At 43.1% G+C, this 20,657-nt stretch overlaps 1 protein-coding gene and 1 long non-coding RNA gene across 3 annotated transcripts in view; one reads left to right on the top strand and one right to left on the bottom strand.

Annotated features, from left to right (window-relative positions):
- The window catches only part of dock5 (dedicator of cytokinesis 5), a 48,592-nt gene that overhangs the window by 23,630 nt on the left and 4,305 nt on the right, over positions 1 to 20,657 (top strand). Inside the window, exons 18-48 of one of the 2 annotated variants that reach the window (XM_084360715.1) lie at positions 116 to 296; positions 1,469 to 1,566; positions 1,678 to 1,767; positions 2,656 to 2,756; positions 2,894 to 3,028; positions 3,113 to 3,224; positions 5,278 to 5,348; positions 5,579 to 5,685; positions 5,859 to 5,995; positions 7,492 to 7,587; positions 7,757 to 7,855; positions 8,919 to 9,089; positions 9,211 to 9,311; positions 9,397 to 9,455; positions 9,709 to 9,863; positions 9,998 to 10,083; positions 10,443 to 10,599; positions 10,726 to 10,766; positions 10,878 to 10,968; positions 11,070 to 11,189; positions 13,551 to 13,640; positions 14,132 to 14,236; positions 14,480 to 14,621; positions 16,559 to 16,640; positions 16,752 to 16,836; positions 17,013 to 17,099; positions 17,198 to 17,374; positions 18,868 to 18,951; positions 19,040 to 19,177; positions 19,408 to 19,580; positions 19,806 to 19,929. In XM_084360715.1, the coding sequence (XP_084216841.1) occupies positions 116 to 296; positions 1,469 to 1,566; positions 1,678 to 1,767; positions 2,656 to 2,756; positions 2,894 to 3,028; positions 3,113 to 3,224; positions 5,278 to 5,348; positions 5,579 to 5,685; positions 5,859 to 5,995; positions 7,492 to 7,587; positions 7,757 to 7,855; positions 8,919 to 9,089; positions 9,211 to 9,311; positions 9,397 to 9,455; positions 9,709 to 9,863; positions 9,998 to 10,083; positions 10,443 to 10,599; positions 10,726 to 10,766; positions 10,878 to 10,968; positions 11,070 to 11,189; positions 13,551 to 13,640; positions 14,132 to 14,236; positions 14,480 to 14,621; positions 16,559 to 16,640; positions 16,752 to 16,836; positions 17,013 to 17,099; positions 17,198 to 17,374; positions 18,868 to 18,951; positions 19,040 to 19,177; positions 19,408 to 19,580; positions 19,806 to 19,929 (3,495 nt within the window). Of the gene's footprint in view, positions 1 to 115; positions 297 to 1,468; positions 1,567 to 1,677; positions 1,768 to 2,655; positions 2,757 to 2,893; positions 3,029 to 3,112; positions 3,225 to 5,277; positions 5,349 to 5,578; positions 5,686 to 5,858; positions 5,996 to 7,491; positions 7,588 to 7,756; positions 7,856 to 8,918; positions 9,090 to 9,210; positions 9,312 to 9,396; positions 9,456 to 9,708; positions 9,864 to 9,997; positions 10,084 to 10,442; positions 10,600 to 10,725; positions 10,767 to 10,877; positions 10,969 to 11,069; positions 11,190 to 13,550; positions 13,641 to 14,131; positions 14,237 to 14,479; positions 14,622 to 16,558; positions 16,641 to 16,751; positions 16,837 to 17,012; positions 17,100 to 17,197; positions 17,375 to 18,867; positions 18,952 to 19,039; positions 19,178 to 19,407; positions 19,581 to 19,784; positions 19,930 to 20,657 lie in introns of both variants that reach the window. The other variant, XM_084360714.1, reaches the window with a different exon arrangement.
- On the bottom strand, positions 254 to 20,512 carry LOC311261769. The gene is made up of 3 exons (XR_014623181.1): positions 20,447 to 20,512; positions 11,038 to 11,174; positions 254 to 337 (listed from the first exon to the last, which is right to left on the bottom strand). It is a non-coding gene; the product is annotated as an uncharacterized lncRNA (long non-coding RNA).

Raw genomic sequence — 20,657 nt, 5'->3', positions numbered from 1 at the left:
CTGACAGTGGCTAGATGGATTATGCATGAGTCTCTCCCCAATCAATAAATATGAAATTAGATCTCAGTCGATCAATACGCTCCATGATTTATTCCCCGTGTTATGAATTTCCTAGGTGGATGTGAAGAAGGCGGAGGATGCAAAGGTTTATCTCACCTTGCCAGCGACTTGGGCTGAGGTGGAGGAAAAGGAGAAGCAGACAGGGAAGCAGTTCCACCATTCAGGAGTGATTCCTGTGACTAAAGACAGCTTCCAGCTCGCCACGCTCACCTGCTCCACCAAGCTCACTCAGAACGGTAACACAGGGCGCCGTTCCCATTGTTCCCAGTCTTCCAGTCTGTGATAATGAAAAGATGTCCTGTCACCAGTCAGCTTAAAGAAAAGAAACAGTGCCACCATCATTTCCTCCCCCCCGATTGCTGGGAAATTAATTAAACCGATCTGTGTTGCTAATATTTTGCTGATGTGTTGATGTTGATTGATGTAGATCTAATTAGGTTTATATTGAAATTTCAGGCGTTTAACACAATTATCTTCACAGAGCGCTGCTGCTACTGAATGTATACTGATGTGTACAGGCGCGGGTTGAACTTTAAGGTTGGGGGATCACTACATAAAAATCCAGAGGAAATTTATTGTGTATAACATTTGCACAACATTGAATAATCAGGATACCAGCAGGTGCATCATATCCCGACTTAGACTTCTAATGAGACATGGATTACTGCAAGAATTAGAAACCAAACTTATAAAACCAGATACAGATCCCAGCAATTTCTCCAGAGATTAACTGATCTTTGCCAAAAACCGAATACCGTCTGCTTTTTTGGTAAATACGACTAGATTGGTTGGAATCTACAAGGCACAGAGAGAGCAGGTAAAATCATGCATAGTAATAAGGATAACTGCTAAATAAATCATGTGTTTATTTAACCCATGAATAAATCATGTTAATAGCAATCTAATATCCTATATAGGCCTACACCAGGGCTCACACTACAAGATCTCAGCCCTGATCTTGCTGTTCCTGACGAGTATTAGAGTTGCCGACAAAAAGACGATTGGCGTGTGCTCCTGTGAACTGTTTTTCCCCCCACTGCAATTCAGCGCACAAACAACCCGGACCGTTTGGACCGCAGCATTCCCGTGTCTCGGCTCACGTGCGTGATCTTGTAATGTCTGACCGTCTGTCACTGGTCAGTCATGTAGCGTGCAAACCACAACGACTGTAAGAGTCCAGATTACAAGGCAGAAAGTTGGAGTAAAGCAGCTGTCAGCAGATGAATCCAGAGCTCCATCAGAGCTGTCTAAAAAATGGTTTACCTCAGAAGCTAAAAGTTAGATTGCGTTTCCTCCTTAGATTATTAGTTCTGTGATATTATAAAAGGTAATTGATAATATTTAGTTGAGTGAACCCTCTGAACCAACACAAACTTGTGTCTGTGCTGATGCGCTGATGTCTTTGCAGTGGATTTACTGGGCCTGTTGAACTGGAGGTCGAACCCTGAAGATCTGGACCAGAGCCTGCAGAGGCTGATGGAGGTTGAGGGAGGGGAGATTGTCAAAGTGAGTGCTCTTGGCATCACGAATGCTGCACTAAATATGTAATGAGCTGCTATATTTGATAGACGTTGTATAACATCCTTTTTAATGCCACTTTTCTTCTGTTTTCTGCAGTTTCTCCAGGACACTCTGGACGCCCTGTTCAACATTATGATGGAGACCTCAGAGAAGGAGACCTATGACACCCTGGTGTTCAACGCCTTGGTGAGTATGTTTTCAGGCCATAGTGTCAATGCAACAGCTTTGACCATGAAGTGAAGGAGTGTCAACTTTCAGAAACAGACAATATTCAACTTTTTCTGTCACTTTTCACTTGTACAAGCAAGTGCAACACTATGAATGCCTCCCAGGAGAGACTTTCTGATAATGTGCACTGTGACACCCATATTTAACAATCTCTCTGACTTGACGATGTCTGAACTCCACCTTCAAGTGTCATTTGAGACGCCTACGTACGTGGTCAGACATCATATTGTAATATTGTACAAGCTAGTTGTTTCCTGGCGCAACCTGGCCCAGAATAGAGACTCTTACAGCTACACTGCTCAGGAACTATACAAGAAACAACAAACGAGCAAATGTAAAGCTTTGTCAGTATGATGTTACATTTGCATCAGCAGTTACATAATACAGTTTGATGCAGCAGTAGGAGAGTGAACAGTAAACAATGACGCTGATATCAGTTCATACAAAGTCTTGAAAGTTTTGGAAAATACTTAACAGTATATACAGTATTTAACAGTATAGTAACAATTTAGATGTGATGAGAAAGGCTTTGAGTCTGGAAGTTTTTGGTTTAAATATCCCGAAAGGGCTTGAATTTTACTCCACTAAAGAGAAGTACGAACCCTGCAGTTAGATGAGATAATAACCAGTGATGCTGCACAGGAATGGAGGAAAACTATTACATGCAGAGGTAATTACAGGATGTAAATTCATTGACAAGTATCAAAAACAGGATTTGATTTTATGAAAACGTTCAGGACTGTAACTTTTAAGGGTCACAGGTAATAAAACACCTTGGGAACCACTGATATACAGCCTGGGTTTGTACGGGCCTTAATTTTGTTTCCCCTTCTCGTTTCTAATCAGGTGTTTATAATCACTCTCATTGGTGACATCAAATTCCAGCACTTCAACCCAGTCCTGGAAACCTACATCAACAAGCACTTCAGTGCCACTTTGGCTTACATGTGAGTCTCTGCTCTGTGTTTCCCACCTCTGATCGCTTCACGCTGTTTATTTTTGGAGCTGCTTTTGCTCCTCGTATCCACCTACACCCAAATTACCAGCAGACCTCCATGCCTGCCTGACTCACTCACTTTCTCAGGAAGCTAACCCGGGTCCTCAACTACTACGTGGGCCACGCCGAGGAGCCCGTCCTGACCGAGAGGCTCTACGCTGCACTCAAAGCCCTCAAGTACCTGTTCAGGTTTATTGTGCAGTCACGGGTGCTCTATCTCAGGTACGCTGCCGCACAAGTATCAGCGCTTCGCTCCCAGATCCTGAGGATGAGTACCTGTGATGCAGTCTTGGCCTTGTTTTTCAGATTCTACGGGAACAGTGAGGACGGGGACGCTTTCTTCAACTCCATTCGAACCCTGTTCCTGTCCTTCAACACTCTGATGGACAGACCTCTGGATGAGGGGGTGAAGATAAAGGTAAGCTGAAGACAAATTGATTCCGGTAGCTGTTTTTTGTTTTACTTCTTTTATTTTTGTATTACCAGTGAAATCAGCCTGTTCAGAACTGGCCTTTGTTTCTGCTTCATGCAGCTTTCTTGAGAGCCACTCATCTAAACCACTTCACACTCGACACTGACTGTGTTGTGTTATCAAAACATAAAACTCAAATTAGAAGACGCCTCGTTAGGTAAAACAGGCACCAGTGAGGAGGAGGGTTATCTGTCTCTCTACGTGGCTCTGGCTCTGACGTTGTTTGGGTCGGGCTGCACCTAATCATGACTTTTTTAATTGATTAATCCAACGATTCCATTAGTCGATTAATGTAACAGCTAAATTATCGATTATCCCCGAGGTTATTTAAGCATTACTCGATGAATGAAACAGTTAATTCACCATAAATAAATAACGAAAACTTCTCATTAACGTTATAATATTTGATTCAATAATCTAATCAACGTAATCTCATTTCTGCTGCTGTGTTTTGATAATAATCTGTTATTCAGATGCCTGATCATCAGAGAAAGGATCGCTGTGACACATTTATAGACGGTTTTCTCTGAACTGGAGAATCAGTATTTTAACAGTTCACCCCAAAAAAATGTAAATTCAGTCCTCATCTCTTCCCCCCACGCTGATGAAAGTCAGGTGAAGTTTAAAGCTTCACAGCAAAACAACAAAAAAATCAGCATAATATGGCTCCATACAGCTCGTCAGGTGGTGAAATCCAAGTCTCCAGAAGCCCCGAGATCCCGACCTGATTAGAGAAGATGTTATTTACAGCCTCGACGTGAGGTCGAGCTTGTGCACCCACTTCAGACGGGCTGCCCGCTCACACAGCTTAGCAAATTTAAATGAAGGTTTCGGCTTAAAAATGGTGTAAATAACATCTTTTCAAATCAATTAGGGATCTCAGACCGCCTGAAGCTTCGCCCCCGCTGCTCTACAGACTGCTGCTCGCTTGTTTATTCAGAGTTTATTAATACTGAATGTTTCATGTGTCCAAATTACATCAAATACAAAACTGCACTTTAGGGCTGCACAATTAAAGGTGCACATTGTAGTTTTGGAAAAGAAACTCTAACTCAGAAAGGTAATATTTACAAAATCAATAAAAGAGTAATACAAATTCAAATAGATGTATTAATATAACAACAACAAGCTGCCCTCAGAGAGGAGTGAGGTGTTTGAAGCTAGAACAGAAGCTACTTGGTCCGATTACAATTTCTTCCCCAAAGCTACTTAATGCACCTTTCTATCAAAATATTATTAAAATCACATTATGGTCAAGTGCAATATCCAAATTGCAAGAAGCTGCAATTTTTCGCTGAATGCAAAATGTGACGAACATCATTATGTTAGTAAAAGTAAAAGGTTTGCAGAGCTGCAGGGACGTCCTGGCCTACAGGAAGAAACATGTTTGCTTGACCTCAACACATGTAACAAATGTCACTTAATCAGGATTTCAATTGTTGTTTCTGTGAAAAAAAAAAGATCATTCGCGCAAATGGTGACTCGTAGCACAATCGTATTATCCGTCAAAATACACGTGCGTATTGTGCAGCTCTACTGAACGTCCTTGGGCCCACGGCAACACAGCTGCCGAGTGTGGAGTAGATCAGATGAATGGTTTCTGAGATATGCAAAGGACGACAAAGGAGATTCCTTCCCTTTGTAGTTGGATTGAACTGAAAATCATGTGAAAACATCTTTAAATTTCGCAAATCGATCATTTTCCAGCTTGAAAGTAAAAGTAAAAAGCATCCGGTCGGACTGTATGAAGACGCTGCTTTCATTTCCAGTCTTAGCATTTCTCAGTGTTGTGTGACTGCAGTGGTCCTGCTGTGAAAATTAGTTACACTGTTATGGAAGTTTTTACAGTATAAAGGTCTACAAATTAACTGCAAAGTGAGTGTGCTCTCCCTGTTGGCAGTCTCGGGAAGGTGAGGAGAAGCTCTGGTAAAAAGCTTTTTTGTACTGAAGAATAAAAAACATCCCCACGCTGCAGCCTGATGATTCTTTGCTTTTACAGGGAGCAATATTGAAATACCTCCCCAGCATCATTAATGACATCCAGACGGTGTTTGATCCCGTGGAGCTCAGGTAACTCTCCAGTGGGTTTGCACGGCAGGAAATGATAATTGCCTGTCTCAGAGCAAATTATCATATTTACTTCTGAGCAAAAAAAAAGGCTTTATTCTCAATTCTTGCTGCTGTAAAATCAACCTGTAACATGTTCTTCTCATTAGCCTCCGTGGCAATAATTACCAGCTGTGAGTTACGCAAAGCATTAAGATTATCACAGCTGCTCTTTTCTTTCATTCTGTTCTCAGCGTCCTCCTCGCCAAGTTCATCGAGAGCATTCCCGACTCTCAGCTCGTGCGTCAGAAGCTGGGCTGCATGTGTAAAATGGTGGAGAGTGACCTTTTCAGGCAGCCAGGTAGGAGTCCTCCAGGCTTTAAAATCACATAATGACTTTTTACACAAGACGAAGGAGGGAAAAAAAACTCCAGCATCAGTCCAACATACACGTCTGTCAGGTCAGCTCCATTAACAGGAAATGTGCTATTTGATCCAGTGAGCAGTGAGTGTTTCTCTGCTCTGTGGCTGCAGACTGTCGAGATGTGCTGCTGCCACTTGTTACTGACCAGCTGAGCGGGCAGCTGGACGACCACTCGTGTAAACCTGACCACGAGGCCTGCGCGCAACTGCTCAGCACCGTGTTGGACAACCTGGACCGCAAGGATGTGGTGAGGAGTTCGAGTTCACACAGATTATAAATTAAAGGCTCGGTGCACGCAAAATTAAAGAAAATAACATCTAGTCTGAAAGAGATTGTGGATCTAAGCAGCTGAATTAGTTTCCTATAAGAGCTCAGACATCCGTAGAGACCCTGGAGTAAAAGTGCTGCTGTTTTGCATTAGAAGGAGCCAGCTGAGGTGATCCTAAGCCTCTATTTAGAAGTTTTATGGGCATGTCCAACTGGAAGGAAGCCCGGGGGCAGACCCGGAGCATGCTGGAGGGATTACATATCCCATCTGGGCTGGTAGCATCTAGTTGTATTGCCCTGTAGGAGTTGGAGGATGTAGCTAAAGCGAAGAGAGACTGAGCTTTCACTGTGACCAACACCCTGATACACGCTTCAGACTGAACGGATGGGTGGATATTTGGAACATCTAGTCACGCAGACAGCGTGGGGTTTATTTATCAAGGTTTTCAGTTGTCTGTCTCTGTGGTTTTCTGCAAACACCCAAACACAATGGATGTGGATGGAATTCATCTGTGACGCTCACAGCAATTCAACACTGACAGCAACAGGATGTACGATGATCACAACTTTCTGAAGCCTCAGCTGAACTCACAGCACAAGATATAAAGATAACGTAGATGAGATGAGAGAAGTTAATGAGCAGCGAGTGAGGAACGAATCAGGAACTACTTGATAATTAATCATTAATGAGTAGTTCCTAAATAAATGTGATTTGATGATTATATATTAGATAATGATGAGTTACTAGAACAGACAGGGACTTTATTAATCATCATTAGGTAATGATTAGACCGCCAAATTGAAGCCAGTCTGTCATAGTGGTTCCTGGCAATGCTGGGAATTTGGAAACGTATACAGTAACGATGTGACTCTGCGGTGGCTCTCGGGCCGTGGAAAAGCCGGTTCCTAAAAGGTTCCTGGTTGAACCAAATCCCCGAATCAGCCCCAGCGCCAGCCGGGAGGTGTTGTTGGTTGTTGGTGCTTCTCATGAACCAGTTTTCCTCACAGACAGCCAGTTGTTTGGTTGTTGAAATTAAAAGATCGGGTTCAGGAAAAGGCACTGGCGCTGAACCAGCCCTGAAAAGGGGTATTTATTATCAAAATAGTTGCTGTTTTCTGTCAATTAATTAATCAATTAATGGACTAATTGTTTTTAAGCTCTAGTTTCTATATTTGTTCTACTGAAGACAACTTTATTCATTATCCACAGTAACTGGAACAGCGTCTCTAAAAGACACACAGCTGTTGAATTTTTAAAATCTACTTTCAAAACTGTGAGCGCCACAAAACAAAGTCCTTCCAACTCTGTTGTGTAACAGTGAAGGAGAAATCTCAGGACAAGTATCTCAAAGCAAAACCAAAACAATCCCCCCAAAAATGATAATTCTGTAACGTGGGTGGACCGAGCCTCTGCAGCGTGTCAGTGTGGCTGTGTTTCAGCTGGTGATTGTGCCTGAGGCTGTTCTGTCTGTGCAGGGTCCAACCAGAGGCCACGTTCAGCTGATAATGGAGCGGCTTCTTCGCAGGGTTAACCGCACCGTCATCAGCATGGACAGATCGTCCCCTCTCATTGTAAGACACACTGTGATGTTACAGCGTTTGTTTCAGTGTTAATACTAACATATTGAATACAGTACTATCTGTTAGCAAAATACAAATACAGGGAATATGAGCTGTAAATGCATGTTTTTGTAGTAAATGCTCTGAAATCATGTGAGTAATAGCGACTCCTCTGCTGCAGGGTCACTATCTCGCCTGCATGACGGCCGTCCTGAAGCAAATGGATGACATGCATTACGCCCACTACATCAGCACCTTCAAGACGAGACAGGATATCATTGTAAGTGTCCCAGTTCCCTCCGCTGTCGGCTACATCTTGTCCCGAAACATCTCATCAATAACAGGCATAAAACCAGCCGGGCCACTTACGGCTCCTTAAGAGAATATTGATTATAGACATTTCATGCAGCGGACTGGACGGACATGATGAGGATGTCAGTGGGCCTCCATTAAGCGTGTCTGACATGTGGATTTGCTGAGTTTGGTTAAAATGTAGGTCTTACTACAGTATTATTATATTTGGGTCATTCTGTGTCAACTCACAATTCAGAACTTTTTTCAGTAAACGTTGTGGATTTTCTTCTCTTTGTCCCTCTGAGATACATTTCATCATTTTTGTGATTTTTGAAATAAACAGTTTCCTACAAATCGCTTTCTTTTTTCCACTTGATTGGTTTGAAATTTGTCTCGAGCATCCAGGAGACTCCGAGGATGATTTTCAACACACAGTCATTTCAATAGCTGTCAGAAATTTGTTCTGACACGTTTGAAATTCTGAAATAATAAATGTGTTTTGAGCTGAAGAGCTAAAAATGAATATTTTGTCCACAGAGAACAAATCAAGACTTTACAAGCTTTAACTTGCCAGAAGAGGCTCATTGGGTATCACACAAAGAGAAAACCTTGTAGTCACAGTACAAATATCTACATATGAAATAAAACCACTGTGTGTAATATGACAGCCAGTGGAAAGAATAAAAAATAAAAAATAAATTCACTGGATTGGGTTAAAACAAACAAATAACCACTCTTTCCTTTTTTTGTTTTTATACCAGTTTCTAAAAAGAAAATTGAACGACCAGAAGAAACGCTGACCCTAAGAATACACAAACAATATTAAATTAAGCTCTGAGGGCCAAACTTGTTATTTACTAAAACCATATTTGAAGTGCAGCTGTAGGATTTTGCACGGTCCCATGAATTAGATGAAGTTTTCATTATTTTTTCATGTACATCAGTGACATTAAGTGGGAGCGCCTCAGTGAGTTTATATGGAATGACCCATTTCTTGAAAGCGACAGTGTGCAGTAAAGATTTAATTCTTCTTCTTCTTCCACCCTCAGGACTTCCTCATGGAGACGTTCATCATGTTTAAGGACCTCATGGGTAACGTCTTCCCGGCTGACTGGATGATCATGAACCTGGTGCAGATGCAGGTCTTCCTCAGGGCCATCAACCAGTACTCGGACGTCCTCAACATGTATTTTCTGGACCAGGCGCATTTTGAGCTCCAGGTGCGTCTCTCGCTCGTCACCTCGGTTGAGGTCACATTTCTTATTAATCACAAAATCAAAAGCCAGTGTTATGAGAAGGTAATTAGTGCATTAATATTTGAAAACCCTGTTCCCCTCGCAGCTGTGGAATAACTACTTTCACTTGACTGTGGCGTTCCTCACCCACAAGACGCTGCAGCTGGAGTCATTCTCTCAAGAGAAACGGAATAAGATTCTGAACAAGTGAGATCATTTACAATTCATCAAAAAGATTATTTGAAAAGAGAGAACTTCATTTAACACGTCTTTGATTGTACATTTACCACAGATACGGAGACATGAGGAAGACTGTCGGGTTTAAGATCAGAGATATGTGGTACAATCTTGGTGAGTACGCTGCAGCATCTGATAACGCCGCAGTTATCAAAGAGTTTGTGGGATAGTTTATTCAGTGCCTTCCAGTAATGCAAGGGGAATAACAAGACAATATTTTATATTGTCCAGTTTCACGGAGTCTTGTTGTTTTGTTTACCACATTATTAGATTTGTCCTCTGTTTGTTGAGAAATGAAGAGGCAGCTTATTGCCTTCTCAAATCAGACTCCGATATTTCTGTGTGATAATGTTTTGTTGTCCCTCAGGCCCCCACAAAATGAAGTTCATCCCGGCCATGGTCGGGCCCATGCTGGAGGTCACGCTGGTGCCTGAGCCCGAGCTGAGGAAGGCTACCATCCCCATCTTCTTTGATATGATGCAGTGTGAGCACAACTTCAGCCCCGGACGCACGTTTGAAACGGTAGAAAGCGACTTCAGAGCTTCACTGCACTGTGGTGTTTCTTGTTTTGAGTCAACTGAAGCAGCTCCCGGCTAAATATGACATTTGAGATGTGTATGGTGGCGTGATTTTTAATTCCCGTCTTATCTTTGCAGTTTGAGAACGAACTGATAACAAAATTGGATCAAGAGGTAGAAGGAGGCCGAGGGGATGAGCAGTACAAAGTCCTCCTGGAGAAAACGTAAGGCAGAGGAGCAGATCAAACGGAAAATATTTCTTTTATTCTGAAAGTTGTTTAAGTATTACAGCGTGCCGATGAAAAATCCATCGACTCTGTGTGATAGGGAACTCACATAGGATTGCTTCTAAAATACAACAAAGGTCTTTAAGATAGTGTTTTTGAAGAAGTCCTCGAGGAGCCAGAAGGACACGAAAGTCTGTTAGAATCTTAAGCAACCTGTAATCAATAGAAACCCCTCGGAGGAGGAATATACCATCCCAAACTATCTCAAAAACAGATTTTAATGGTCTGACTTTGGCAAACTGATAAACTTTACAGCTAAAGAGCACTCTGTGATTGAAGTTTGTTTGTATGTGCAGCTTACTGGAGCACTGCAGGCGCCACAGATACCTGTCACAGTCGGGAGAGGAGCTGGCTCTGCTGCTGAGCAGCCTGCTGGAGAATCTGCTGGCGTACCGCACCATCACACACGACGAGAGTCCTGAGCACCGCATGAGCTGCACTGTCAACGTGCTGGTACGCCCTGCGCCTATATGTACACAACGCCGTTTGTGCGCGTGCATAAAGCATCACCCCGGCTGCTCTGGGAAGTGCTTGAGGAAAATATGTGTTTTTCAACAATATACAATTATTCTGTTTCAGAATTTCTACAAAGAAAAAAAGAGGGAGGACATTTACATCCGGTGAGACACACACACACGCACGCACACACACACACACACACAGAGGGAGAGGGCTAATGGTGTTTGGACCGAGTGGCTAACTGTGTGTAACTGATGTGCTCTTGTAACCAGGTACCTGTACAAGCTGCGAGATTTGCACCTGGACTGTGAGAACTACACGGAGGCGGCCTACACTCTGCTGCTACATGCTGAGCTGCTGGAGGTCTCCGACACTTCAGATTATTCTTATGTTTGAGCTCTTTTAATCTTTGCTAAGAATCACCATGTTTACCTGAATGTTGAATGTTGATTTTTCCTCCTCAGTGGTCGGACAAACCCTGCGCTCCTCATCTGATACCCAGAGACGGGGATCACGTGTGGACCCAACAGGAGCTGAAGGAGAGGCTCTTCCAGGAGATCATCTGCTATCTGGACAAAGGAAAGGTGAGTCTTAGCTGCTGGGACGATATGACCTGCAATTAAAACAAGACCATCAGCGAGAAGATTATTCCTGTTTAGTTTCTCTTAAACCTTTCTTAAACTGGAGAAGCAGCGCCATAACATAGAAACTGTTATTTCATTTTGGTTATGATTGTTTGAAACTAAAGTTCTTACATATTGCACCTTTAAGAAAGAAAAATGATACATGTGTTTGTAATATGTGTTTATTGGCTTCAAAAAATGAGTCACATGTGTTGTGGGAGGAGTTTCCTGCCTGATAATGTTGGTTAATTAGTAAATGTAATATGATTCATTCTTGGAGTTAGACAACGAGAAGGATTCAACATCTCACCAGCATTTATTTGTAGAAACCCAAAGTTTATAGAGTTTATAGAGTTCACCTGAGGCCGTGTCTATCCAGCACATTTACATTCAGCAGCAACACGTACTGATGAGGATCACAGAGCAGGAGCAGCTTTAGTGTAACGTTAACAACAGAGCCAGCTGAGGTTATGTTGCAGTATTAAGTAGGTTTGCACAATAAAGAACGTGAACAGGTTTTCACATTTAACCGACTGCTCTGCTCATATACTCAGCTTCAAGTGAGGCTTAACGTTCTCTTGACCGTCCCTTAATACCAAACACTCCAACAAAAGACCTGAGCGTCATCATCTGGGGAACGAATGTGCAAAATAAAAAGTAAAGCAACAAAAAACTAAATTGCAGGTTTCAGGCTTGAACTCTAACAATCCTTCCTCATCACACATTTTCTCATGTGGTTCTTAAGTTATTGCCCCCAAACAATTTATCAGACGCAGCTGATACCAACGTTTGACAACATTGAGATCTGAATCATCAATCCAGTCTTTTTCCCTTCAGTGTCTTTTTATTGCTCCATAATGTTAAGTAGAAAACCTGAGAGGCCAGTGGGCACAGTGAAACTCTCTCTAGTGTTTCTGCTCTGACTCTCGAACTGGATTTAACTCGTCTCAGATTGATTTATACTTCTGCTCCTTACTTCTCCTCGGGGGGTTTTAGGAGAAACCGGTCAGAATTCAGCGATCACCGAATAAAAAGATGATTTATTTCTGATAAAACAAATAAAACCAAACTCTGAGAGGTAACAAGATAACTGCTTTTTAGTTGTTTTCTCATCCTGGACGGGATAATTTGTCTCAGATGAATCTGGTCTCCTGCTCCGTCCTGTCTTTATTTCTCCTGAGGAAGATGATTTATTGTCTTCGATGAGACAAAAAAAAAAAGACAATTGTCAGAAATTTCCCTCTTGGATGCTGCCTTTAATGTAGCTGGGCCTCGTTGAGGATGCAGCCCAAAGTAAAATGTTTAAAAGGGACAATTCAATCAAAACTGCAGTTACTCCAGTGGGTCTTCACTTCCTCTGATGGAGGGAGGAGATGAAGACGTTTGTTGCTTCTTGCAAACATCGACGCAGAAATTCTGGCGCTTTGTTCACACGACTACATGTTCGTGTAACCGAAGTTTGAGTTCAGGCCTTTCACACCAAGTCAGTTATTTTTTTGGTGAAATTGCCGCACATGTATTGACCGCCAGCCGCTGTGCAGGTCAGGATCAACTGGCTCGTGGAAATCGGTGATTTCTTTCAATAATCTCAAAGCTCCTCCATCTTGTTTTCAGGATTTGATGGAAACAGTATCTCCTTTTATCTTTTTTTTAAGAAGTGAGCGGATCACAAACTTATTTTGTCTCGTAATGTGAATTTTCGCAAACCATAGAATAATTAACACACCGGACTCAGTGTGCAAGGTGTGTGTGTGTGTGTGTAACAAAGGATTAAGAAAACACACACACCCAAAAAAAAGGCTTGGTGGGCAAAGGTTACTCGATGTAACTCCAGTTCTATGACTACATGTTCAGCTATCTAACTGCATGTTACTGCAGCGACACAAAAACACATCATTTATAATATTGTAAAACACATCAGATGCACATCATGCAGTCCATGACGTGGCAGAACATGATGCCGGTGATGAAGCCCGGATCCCTTCGCCCACACCAACTGCTCTGCATGTGAGCTAATGCCAAAGTTACACGTCGTTATATCGTCATAAATTACCCAAAGAGTTCTGTGAAATCAGTCGGTGTTATGAAATTCGAGGGGAAGTTACTTCAGCTCTCACACCAGCCGCAGGTTTCTTTGTTGTGTCAGTACTCAGATTTCTCACCGGCTGCAAATGTTTTCCCTCTAAAGCCGGCAGGGTGGGGGTTTCACCGAGGACAGCCGTGGCAGCCAGATGGCAGAAGTCTAGCCGGTGCTCCTGTGTTTTTACGTCATTGCTTTATGTCCCCCTTTTTTAACTGAGCGATGCACTTTGTCTTTCTCAGATGTGGGAGAAGGCCATTGAGCTGGGAAAGCAGCTGGCCAAGATGCATGAGAGCCACATGTTTGACTTCATGGAGCTGAGCCAGCTGCTGGTAAGAGGACACGTGCAGTTTAAATCAGCTGTAAACAGAAACACACTCAAAAACCTGTGAAGACGGACGCTCTGCTGACTGACATGAGCTTGAATGTAGATGATTGTGTTGTTATTGCCTCATTTGGACTATTGACGTGTGATTGTGGACAAGAATTGAGCACAATAAGCTGAAAAACAACCTGAGGAGATGCAGAAGAGATAATCGTGTGTCAACCTGTTTATCGACTCATTTTGCACCAGCACTGTGTTTCCTGATGTTCCTGAGTTTGAATGAATCTATTTATAAAGTCTCAGCGTTCGTGATTATGCTCCAATAATCTTCTTCTCATAATTGCATAAAAGAAAATGAGAGCAATCACATTTCTTTTTTTTTTGAAGATGTTATTGAAATTAATTTATTTTCAACGATTTCATTCTGTAACCACAAAGAGACTAATTACACCACAGTGTGTGCTGCAGCCTCACCGTCCTCTTTGTCCCCCGCCACAGAAAAAACAAGCCAAGTTCTACGAGAACATAATGCACGCGATGCGGCCGCAGCCGGAGTACTTTGCTGTGGGATATTACGGCCTCGGATTCCCTTCTTTCCTCAGGGTAAGAAAAATAATTACCTATTTCAATAAATATAGACATCATCATGCAGCGTGCTTACGCAACGAGCTGCTTCTTTAAACATTTCTCAGGGCGATGTGCAATAATGCCGATAAAGGTTATTGGCTTTTTTGATGATGCGAGGGAATGTTGGAATGAAAAAACTCAGTCCACGGCGTTGCTCGAGCTCGCCTCTCGTGTGATGGGGAACATAAGCTCGTTTAATGTGTTTATTCTCCGCCGCAGAACAAGATGTTCATCTACCGAGGGAAGGAGTACGAGTGGCTGGAAGACTTCAGCTTAAAGCTGCTCTCTCAGTTCCCCAACGCAACACGCATGACCAGCACAGCGCCCCCTGGTGACAACATCAGCAACTCACCTGCACAGCGTATCCTTATACGATAATAATAATAAGCCACAGTAAAGCTTTTTGTTTATCAAGAAGTTTAGCCACGTTAGCAGCACAAGACTGAAGGCAGTTATAGCTCAGGAGGTAGAGCGGGTCGGAAGTGATCGCAAGGTTGCTGGTTCGAATCCCTGGCTCCCCCGGCTGCCTGCTGGGTTGCTCCTGATGAGCAGTTGGCAGCTTGCACGGCAGCCTCCGCCATCAGTGTGTGAATGTGGATGAACATTGTGGTGTTAAGTGGAATATTTCAACAGCTATGAGATTTAGATTTAGTTTAGTCGTCCCCCTCCGGATGAACTTTAACAACTTTGATAAAATTGTAGAAACCAGCAGGAGAAAGCTACTTTTTAAAGTATCAAACTTTTTAAAGAATCAAAATGAAAAAGTCTCGGCCTCTATCTTCAGGTTACCACAAACGTGCCTGTTCAAAATTATTGTACAACTGAAAGACAGGAAAAGTTTATATTGGCGGCACGTTTCAGATTGTTTTTCATTATTAAAACGAATTAATACACATTATCACACTAAAATAACATAACAGTGTCATCCTCTATTGTAAAGTTGTTTTTATTTAAAGTACACATTGAATTTCTCCCTGTTTCTTGTTTCTATATTAAAACAGCACTTTGCTATTTTTCTCACCCAGTTTTAATCTGGTTGGTATCAAAGCGCCTTCGACTCTTTCTATAAAACGTATCTAATTCCTGTTGAAGTTTATCTTATTGTGGAGGGAGACTGTTATCTGCTGACATCTCTGCTGTGACGTTTGAAACATATTTTATCTCAACACCTCCCACAGGTATTGTTTAATAGAAAATCCAAACTTCCCATGTGTCCACAAAGATTTTTTGATCACTTCATTAAATTCTCTTTTAGATAACAGTGAACTATTAATTTTACAATGGTTAAAACCATTTGAACTTAGTTTGAAAGATTTATTTTTAACAAGTCATTCAGGCACATTTGAGGTCACCTTCTTTAACTGACAGAACCATTTCTGCACAGAACAGATCCGTCACCAACGGCTCTCACTGGCCAGCTGGGAGATGTGTTAGCGGCTAGGTCGCTAGTTCAACAAGCTCTCTTAACTTTTTTTTTTCTTCTCATAAATACAGAAATTAACAATCCTGTTGAATTCCACAATCATACACAAAAGCAAAAAACCCGTCACAAACAAACCTCAGTCTGCCTGGCCCATCAGTTACTGCTCACTGCTATAGCTGTGTGCTTTGTGCTAACTGGGTTAGCTGCTAACCATATTCAGTCACCTCACCCCAACATTAGCGCAACAAACATGGCTACGGTAGGACTCACAGCTGTCAAGCTAACATGTTAGCATTGGGAAATTTTAGCTGCACTTTCTCTGCCATTCTTGCACCACTAGCATGCTAATAGCTTTAGCAATGCGTCCGCCTAGCCCTGTGAAAGAGTCCAGTCATGTGCAATGAGTCCACAGGCAGGTAGACAGACAGGTAGTGTTATTATTTTTCTTTGTTTGCCAGAGAATTTGATTTATTGATTGATTTTCTACAAATATAACTTATCAACACCAGCTTTAACTTCTCACTCAGGGTCGTCTTCAGGTCAAAATGACTAAACCCCCCAAATAAGAATGACATTAACAACATAATCAGCAGCGCATTGTGTTAATTGTTAATCAGTAAATGTTAGCATGCTAATCAGCTGCACAGAAACCGGCGCTCATGGTAAACACACCTGCTGAACATGAACACGTCAGTGACTCTGAGCTCTGTGGCTGTCAGACTCAAAGCCCTGCTGTGCCTCAGCTCAGCCTCACAGAGCTGCAGCACGGCTGTGGACTCCTGACAATTACAGATTTAAAAATAATCTGATTCAATAAAACTTTGCTTTGTCTTCTCCTCCACATAATCTCGCTCTTATCCTTAGCTGAACTTCAGACATCCAGAGCTTCACTGTCAAGCCCGTTCTCACCGTGCCGCACCAGTTTAAAGACAAGGGGGTTCCAGAGCAGATATTAAAGTGCGTAACAGAACACTTAAAGGCTGATTTATTTTCTCGTGAACACCCTGGGATTTATAGTTCTCTGGTCAAACCGCTAACTCACTGCTGTCCTTCCCTGTTCTCTCGCAGCTATTACAGAACCAATGAAGTGGACCAGTTCCAGTATTCCAGGCCCTTCAGGAAAGGTGAAAAGGACCCAGACAATGAATTTGCAGTGAGCACTTTTTAAGTTTACTCTAAAGCACCCGGCGCATATATGTAAGCACACAGACATAAATCCACAAAAAACGCATAAACAAGCCGTCTCTGCACATGCCTCCCTCCGAAGATTAACGACGACACTAAAATGTCACCCTTTTATATTTTATTGGTATTAATTCTGCCCTACAGACCATGTGGATCGAGAGAACGACTTACATCACCGCCTATCGCTTCCCCGGCATCCTGAAATGGTTCGAGGTCAAATCTGTCTCAGTGGTAAGAAGCAGCCTCCACGTTTAAGCTCTTGTTTTCTTGTTTCGTTCACATCCTAAAAATCCTCACTGGATTGCTGACGTCACTCTCCCGATGAACAGGAGGAGATCAGTCCCCTGGAGAACGCCGTGGAGACCATGGAGATGGCCAATGAGAAGCTGAGTAACCTCGTGCAGCAGCAGGCCTGCGATCGCTCCCTGTCCATCAACCCTCTGTCCATGATGCTCAGCGGCATCGTTGACCCTGCTGTCATGGGCGGCTTCTCCAACTATGAGAAGGTTTGGCATTTTTTTGCTCAATAAGACAATTTTCCAGCAGAGTGAACCGATAGCTCAGCTGGTAGAGCAGGCAGCCCGTGAACCGGAGGCAGCGGCCAGGGTTTGAATCTGACCTTTGACCCTTTGCTGCATGTGTTTTCCCCCCTTTCCTCCCTGGTTTCATGTCAGTCTCTCAGCTGTTCTGTCAAATAAAAGCCCAGAAGCCCAAAAAATAATCTTAAACCCCATCAATACTCAGTTTTTGCCGATAACAACATTAGGGAACTGAACACAAAGTACAGCTGAGCAGAGCAACAGCAAGTAATTGTTGAGTTATTGAATATTCGCTTCCAGCAGTTTTTAAGGAAAAAAAAAATCTAAATTCTGATTCCAGCTTTTTTAACTGTGAATATTTCTTCATGTTTCCTCCTCTGTGACAGCAAACTGAATATCTTTGGTTTGTGGACTAAACAAGACATTTCAGGACGTCGTCTTGGGCTTTGAGGAACAAACGAAATGTTTCATCATTTTCAGACCAAACTAATCGATTCATTGAGCGAATGTTGATTAATAGACAATGAAAACAGTCATCAGGTGGAGCCACACAGCTGAGGCTGATGGTTCTGGTGAAACTAGAGGAAAAGTCAGGATTGCTGAAGTCAGTAGGGTTGGTCCTCTGAGGAACACGAGTATCTGCACAACATTTTATCTCAGATCCGTCTTTAGTTATTGAGATGTTTCAGTCTGGATCAAACCGGACCGCGTCGCTGGTGTGGTTTGAAATGAAGGATGCTGGTTCAGAGAGAGAAAGATAAAACTGAAAGAGGTCAAGTTAGACAAACGTTTCCTCAAGCAACCGTCCAGAGCATCATCATGTCTAACATGCGTTATGACTCAGCGCCATATGAAATATTTGATGTCTTTGCCCTTCAGTTCAGTTTGAGTCTATATGTTTGCGTTCGGCGCTTTTAATAATCTCCACAGTCTCAGATATGATTCATACTGATTTTGAAGTGCCTGTGGGAAGAAGGAACATGGAGGAGTCTGTTCCTGATGAAAAGCTCTGTTAATGTCTGTGTGTATATCTGTCAGACTCCGCTTTAACAATACACAGATCTGATTGGCTCAGCAGCGCCATGTGAGTGATGTACGACATGTGATTTGTAATTGTGAGTTTCTTGGGCCCGCATGGCGCCGCACAAAGGGAGGGTGGAGAGCGCTGGCACGTTAAGGGAGACACATTTTGGTCATTTACTTTCTGCTGCTATAGAATATTGCCAAACTACACAACAGCAGATGGGCCTAAATCACACAACTGCAAATATTAATATGAATTTGTAAGTCCTTTGTTCATTAACAGGAGCTAAACTGGCCTCGGGCCTGTTCTCAGTTAGTTTTATTCATAAGGGGACCGCCCGGCCTCTTTGCCATGCTGTGGAAACCTGCTCGTTGGTACTTGCAGCTATATTTTCAAGCAAGCTGCCCAACTTTCCTCCTGTTTTCATCCTCTGCAGGCGTTCTTTACGGACACCTACATCCAAGAGCACCCAGAAGACCACGAGCGCATAGAGGTCCTCAAACAGCTCATCGCCCTGCAGGTGAGTCCCTCCACCATCATTGTCACTGACACTGGCCTCAAAGCGCAACACGTTTTCGTAACTCTTAAGCGCTCGTCTTCCCCTCCAGATCCCTCTCTTGGCAGATGGGATTCGCATCCACGGGGAGAAGACGACGGAGCAGCTGAAGCCCTTACACAACCGTCTGGTGACTTGCTTCGCAGACCTTCGGGAGAAAGTGGAGAAGCATTATGGCGTCATAACCTTGGTGCGTTGCCAACCGCAAACTCAATTTAATGTAAGAGCGTGCCAACTTAAGCTATTGGCCCTCTTGCCTTCCTATCAAACGCTTCTCATTCAAAGCAGCGTACATTATATTAGCGCAGGACCATAAATCTTCCTTTAGCCAGTCCATTGCAACCCGAGTTCAGCCCGTCATTGTGCTCCTCCTCCTGCCAAGACTCCCCGATGATGCTTAATCCCATTTGTGTGTCCCAGCCCTGCTCGCTCACTGAGAGGAAGAAGAGTCGCGTGGGCTCCGTGGTGATGCCCTACATCCTGTCCTCCACCCTGCGTCGCATGTCCACTGTCTCAACCCTGTCCAACGCCTCCTCGGGCCTCTCCAGCGGCTCCGCATCCTCAGATGGACCCTCCTGCATTTCCTCCCAAGAGTCAGTCCTGCCTCCTCTCCTGCTTCCTTTGTCCTCCCCTCCCCTCCGTCTGCTGTTGTCTGACACTGTGTTGCCATCACTACACAGGCTGCTCCCTTCAAACACTTGTTTTTTTTTTCCTTTTGCTCAAATCAGAACCACTTTTTGTTTTCATGATTCAACATCTTTCTGTTTCGTCTTTTCTCCCTGATTATTCACAAACAGTTCGTTGTTGTCCCGTCCCAGCGACCGCAGGACCTCCATGTTGTCCCGCTCGGAGGAGGACAACAGGATCGCCAGGAAGAACAGGAAAGAGTGGAGCGTGAGCAAATCCCAGGTCCTCCTGGAGAGGCCGTCAGATGCAGATGAGGTCAGTACTCAGTTTCCCCGGGAAGCAAACGGGTGAATACTGCGGTGCCCGGTTGAACGAGCATAAGCAACAAATAATCATGATAACTGACCACAGGAGGCACTTTCAAGGCTTTAGAAGCATTCGCTAAGTGGGCTGAGCAATAATAATATTGTTTGTAGTAATCACTTGATAAAAGTTGCTAACCGAGATCTCCAGGATTGAATGAAACGCTGCACTAATCACTCTGAAAACAAGGACTGCCGGCCATAATTTGCACAAGGCATCACAGGGAATAGGAGTCTTTTCCATTTTCTGCTACATGCTGCGTCAAAGTAAAGCATTTTTAAAATTAATAATTTTTTATCGACAGTCAGATTTTTTTTTTTAATATTACAATATTCAATAAAATGATAAACACAACATATGATAATTGGCTGACTCGTCACAGAAATGTACATTTTTGTGTTATTTACTTTTGATACTTAAATTCCCATGAAATGGCTGCTGGGGTGTTTTGTGTTAGGGAGGGACTCACGGTTATTGATCGATGTTGACTGTAGTGCTGAATGTGCATTACGCCCCCCCGGCATGAAGCCAGCGGTTCACCGACTCTGCCCGGATTAGCATCTTGCAGTGATAACGGCCAGACTAGAAAGGAAAAACTCAGTTTGAGGACAGCGTACAGCTCTGAGCTGGTTTTCATGGAGGGTTTGACTCGAGGCTCCCTGAGTCAGGACGGCTAACGT

The sequence above is a fragment of the Pagrus pagrus genome (genome assembly GCF_965226575.1).
Source record: "Pagrus pagrus genome assembly, chromosome: 8".
Classification (NCBI taxonomy): Eukaryota; Metazoa; Chordata; class Actinopteri; order Spariformes; family Sparidae; genus Pagrus; species Pagrus pagrus.
Note: the sequence above shows the minus strand (reverse complement) of the source record. Positions and strands in the feature narration are given on the sequence as shown.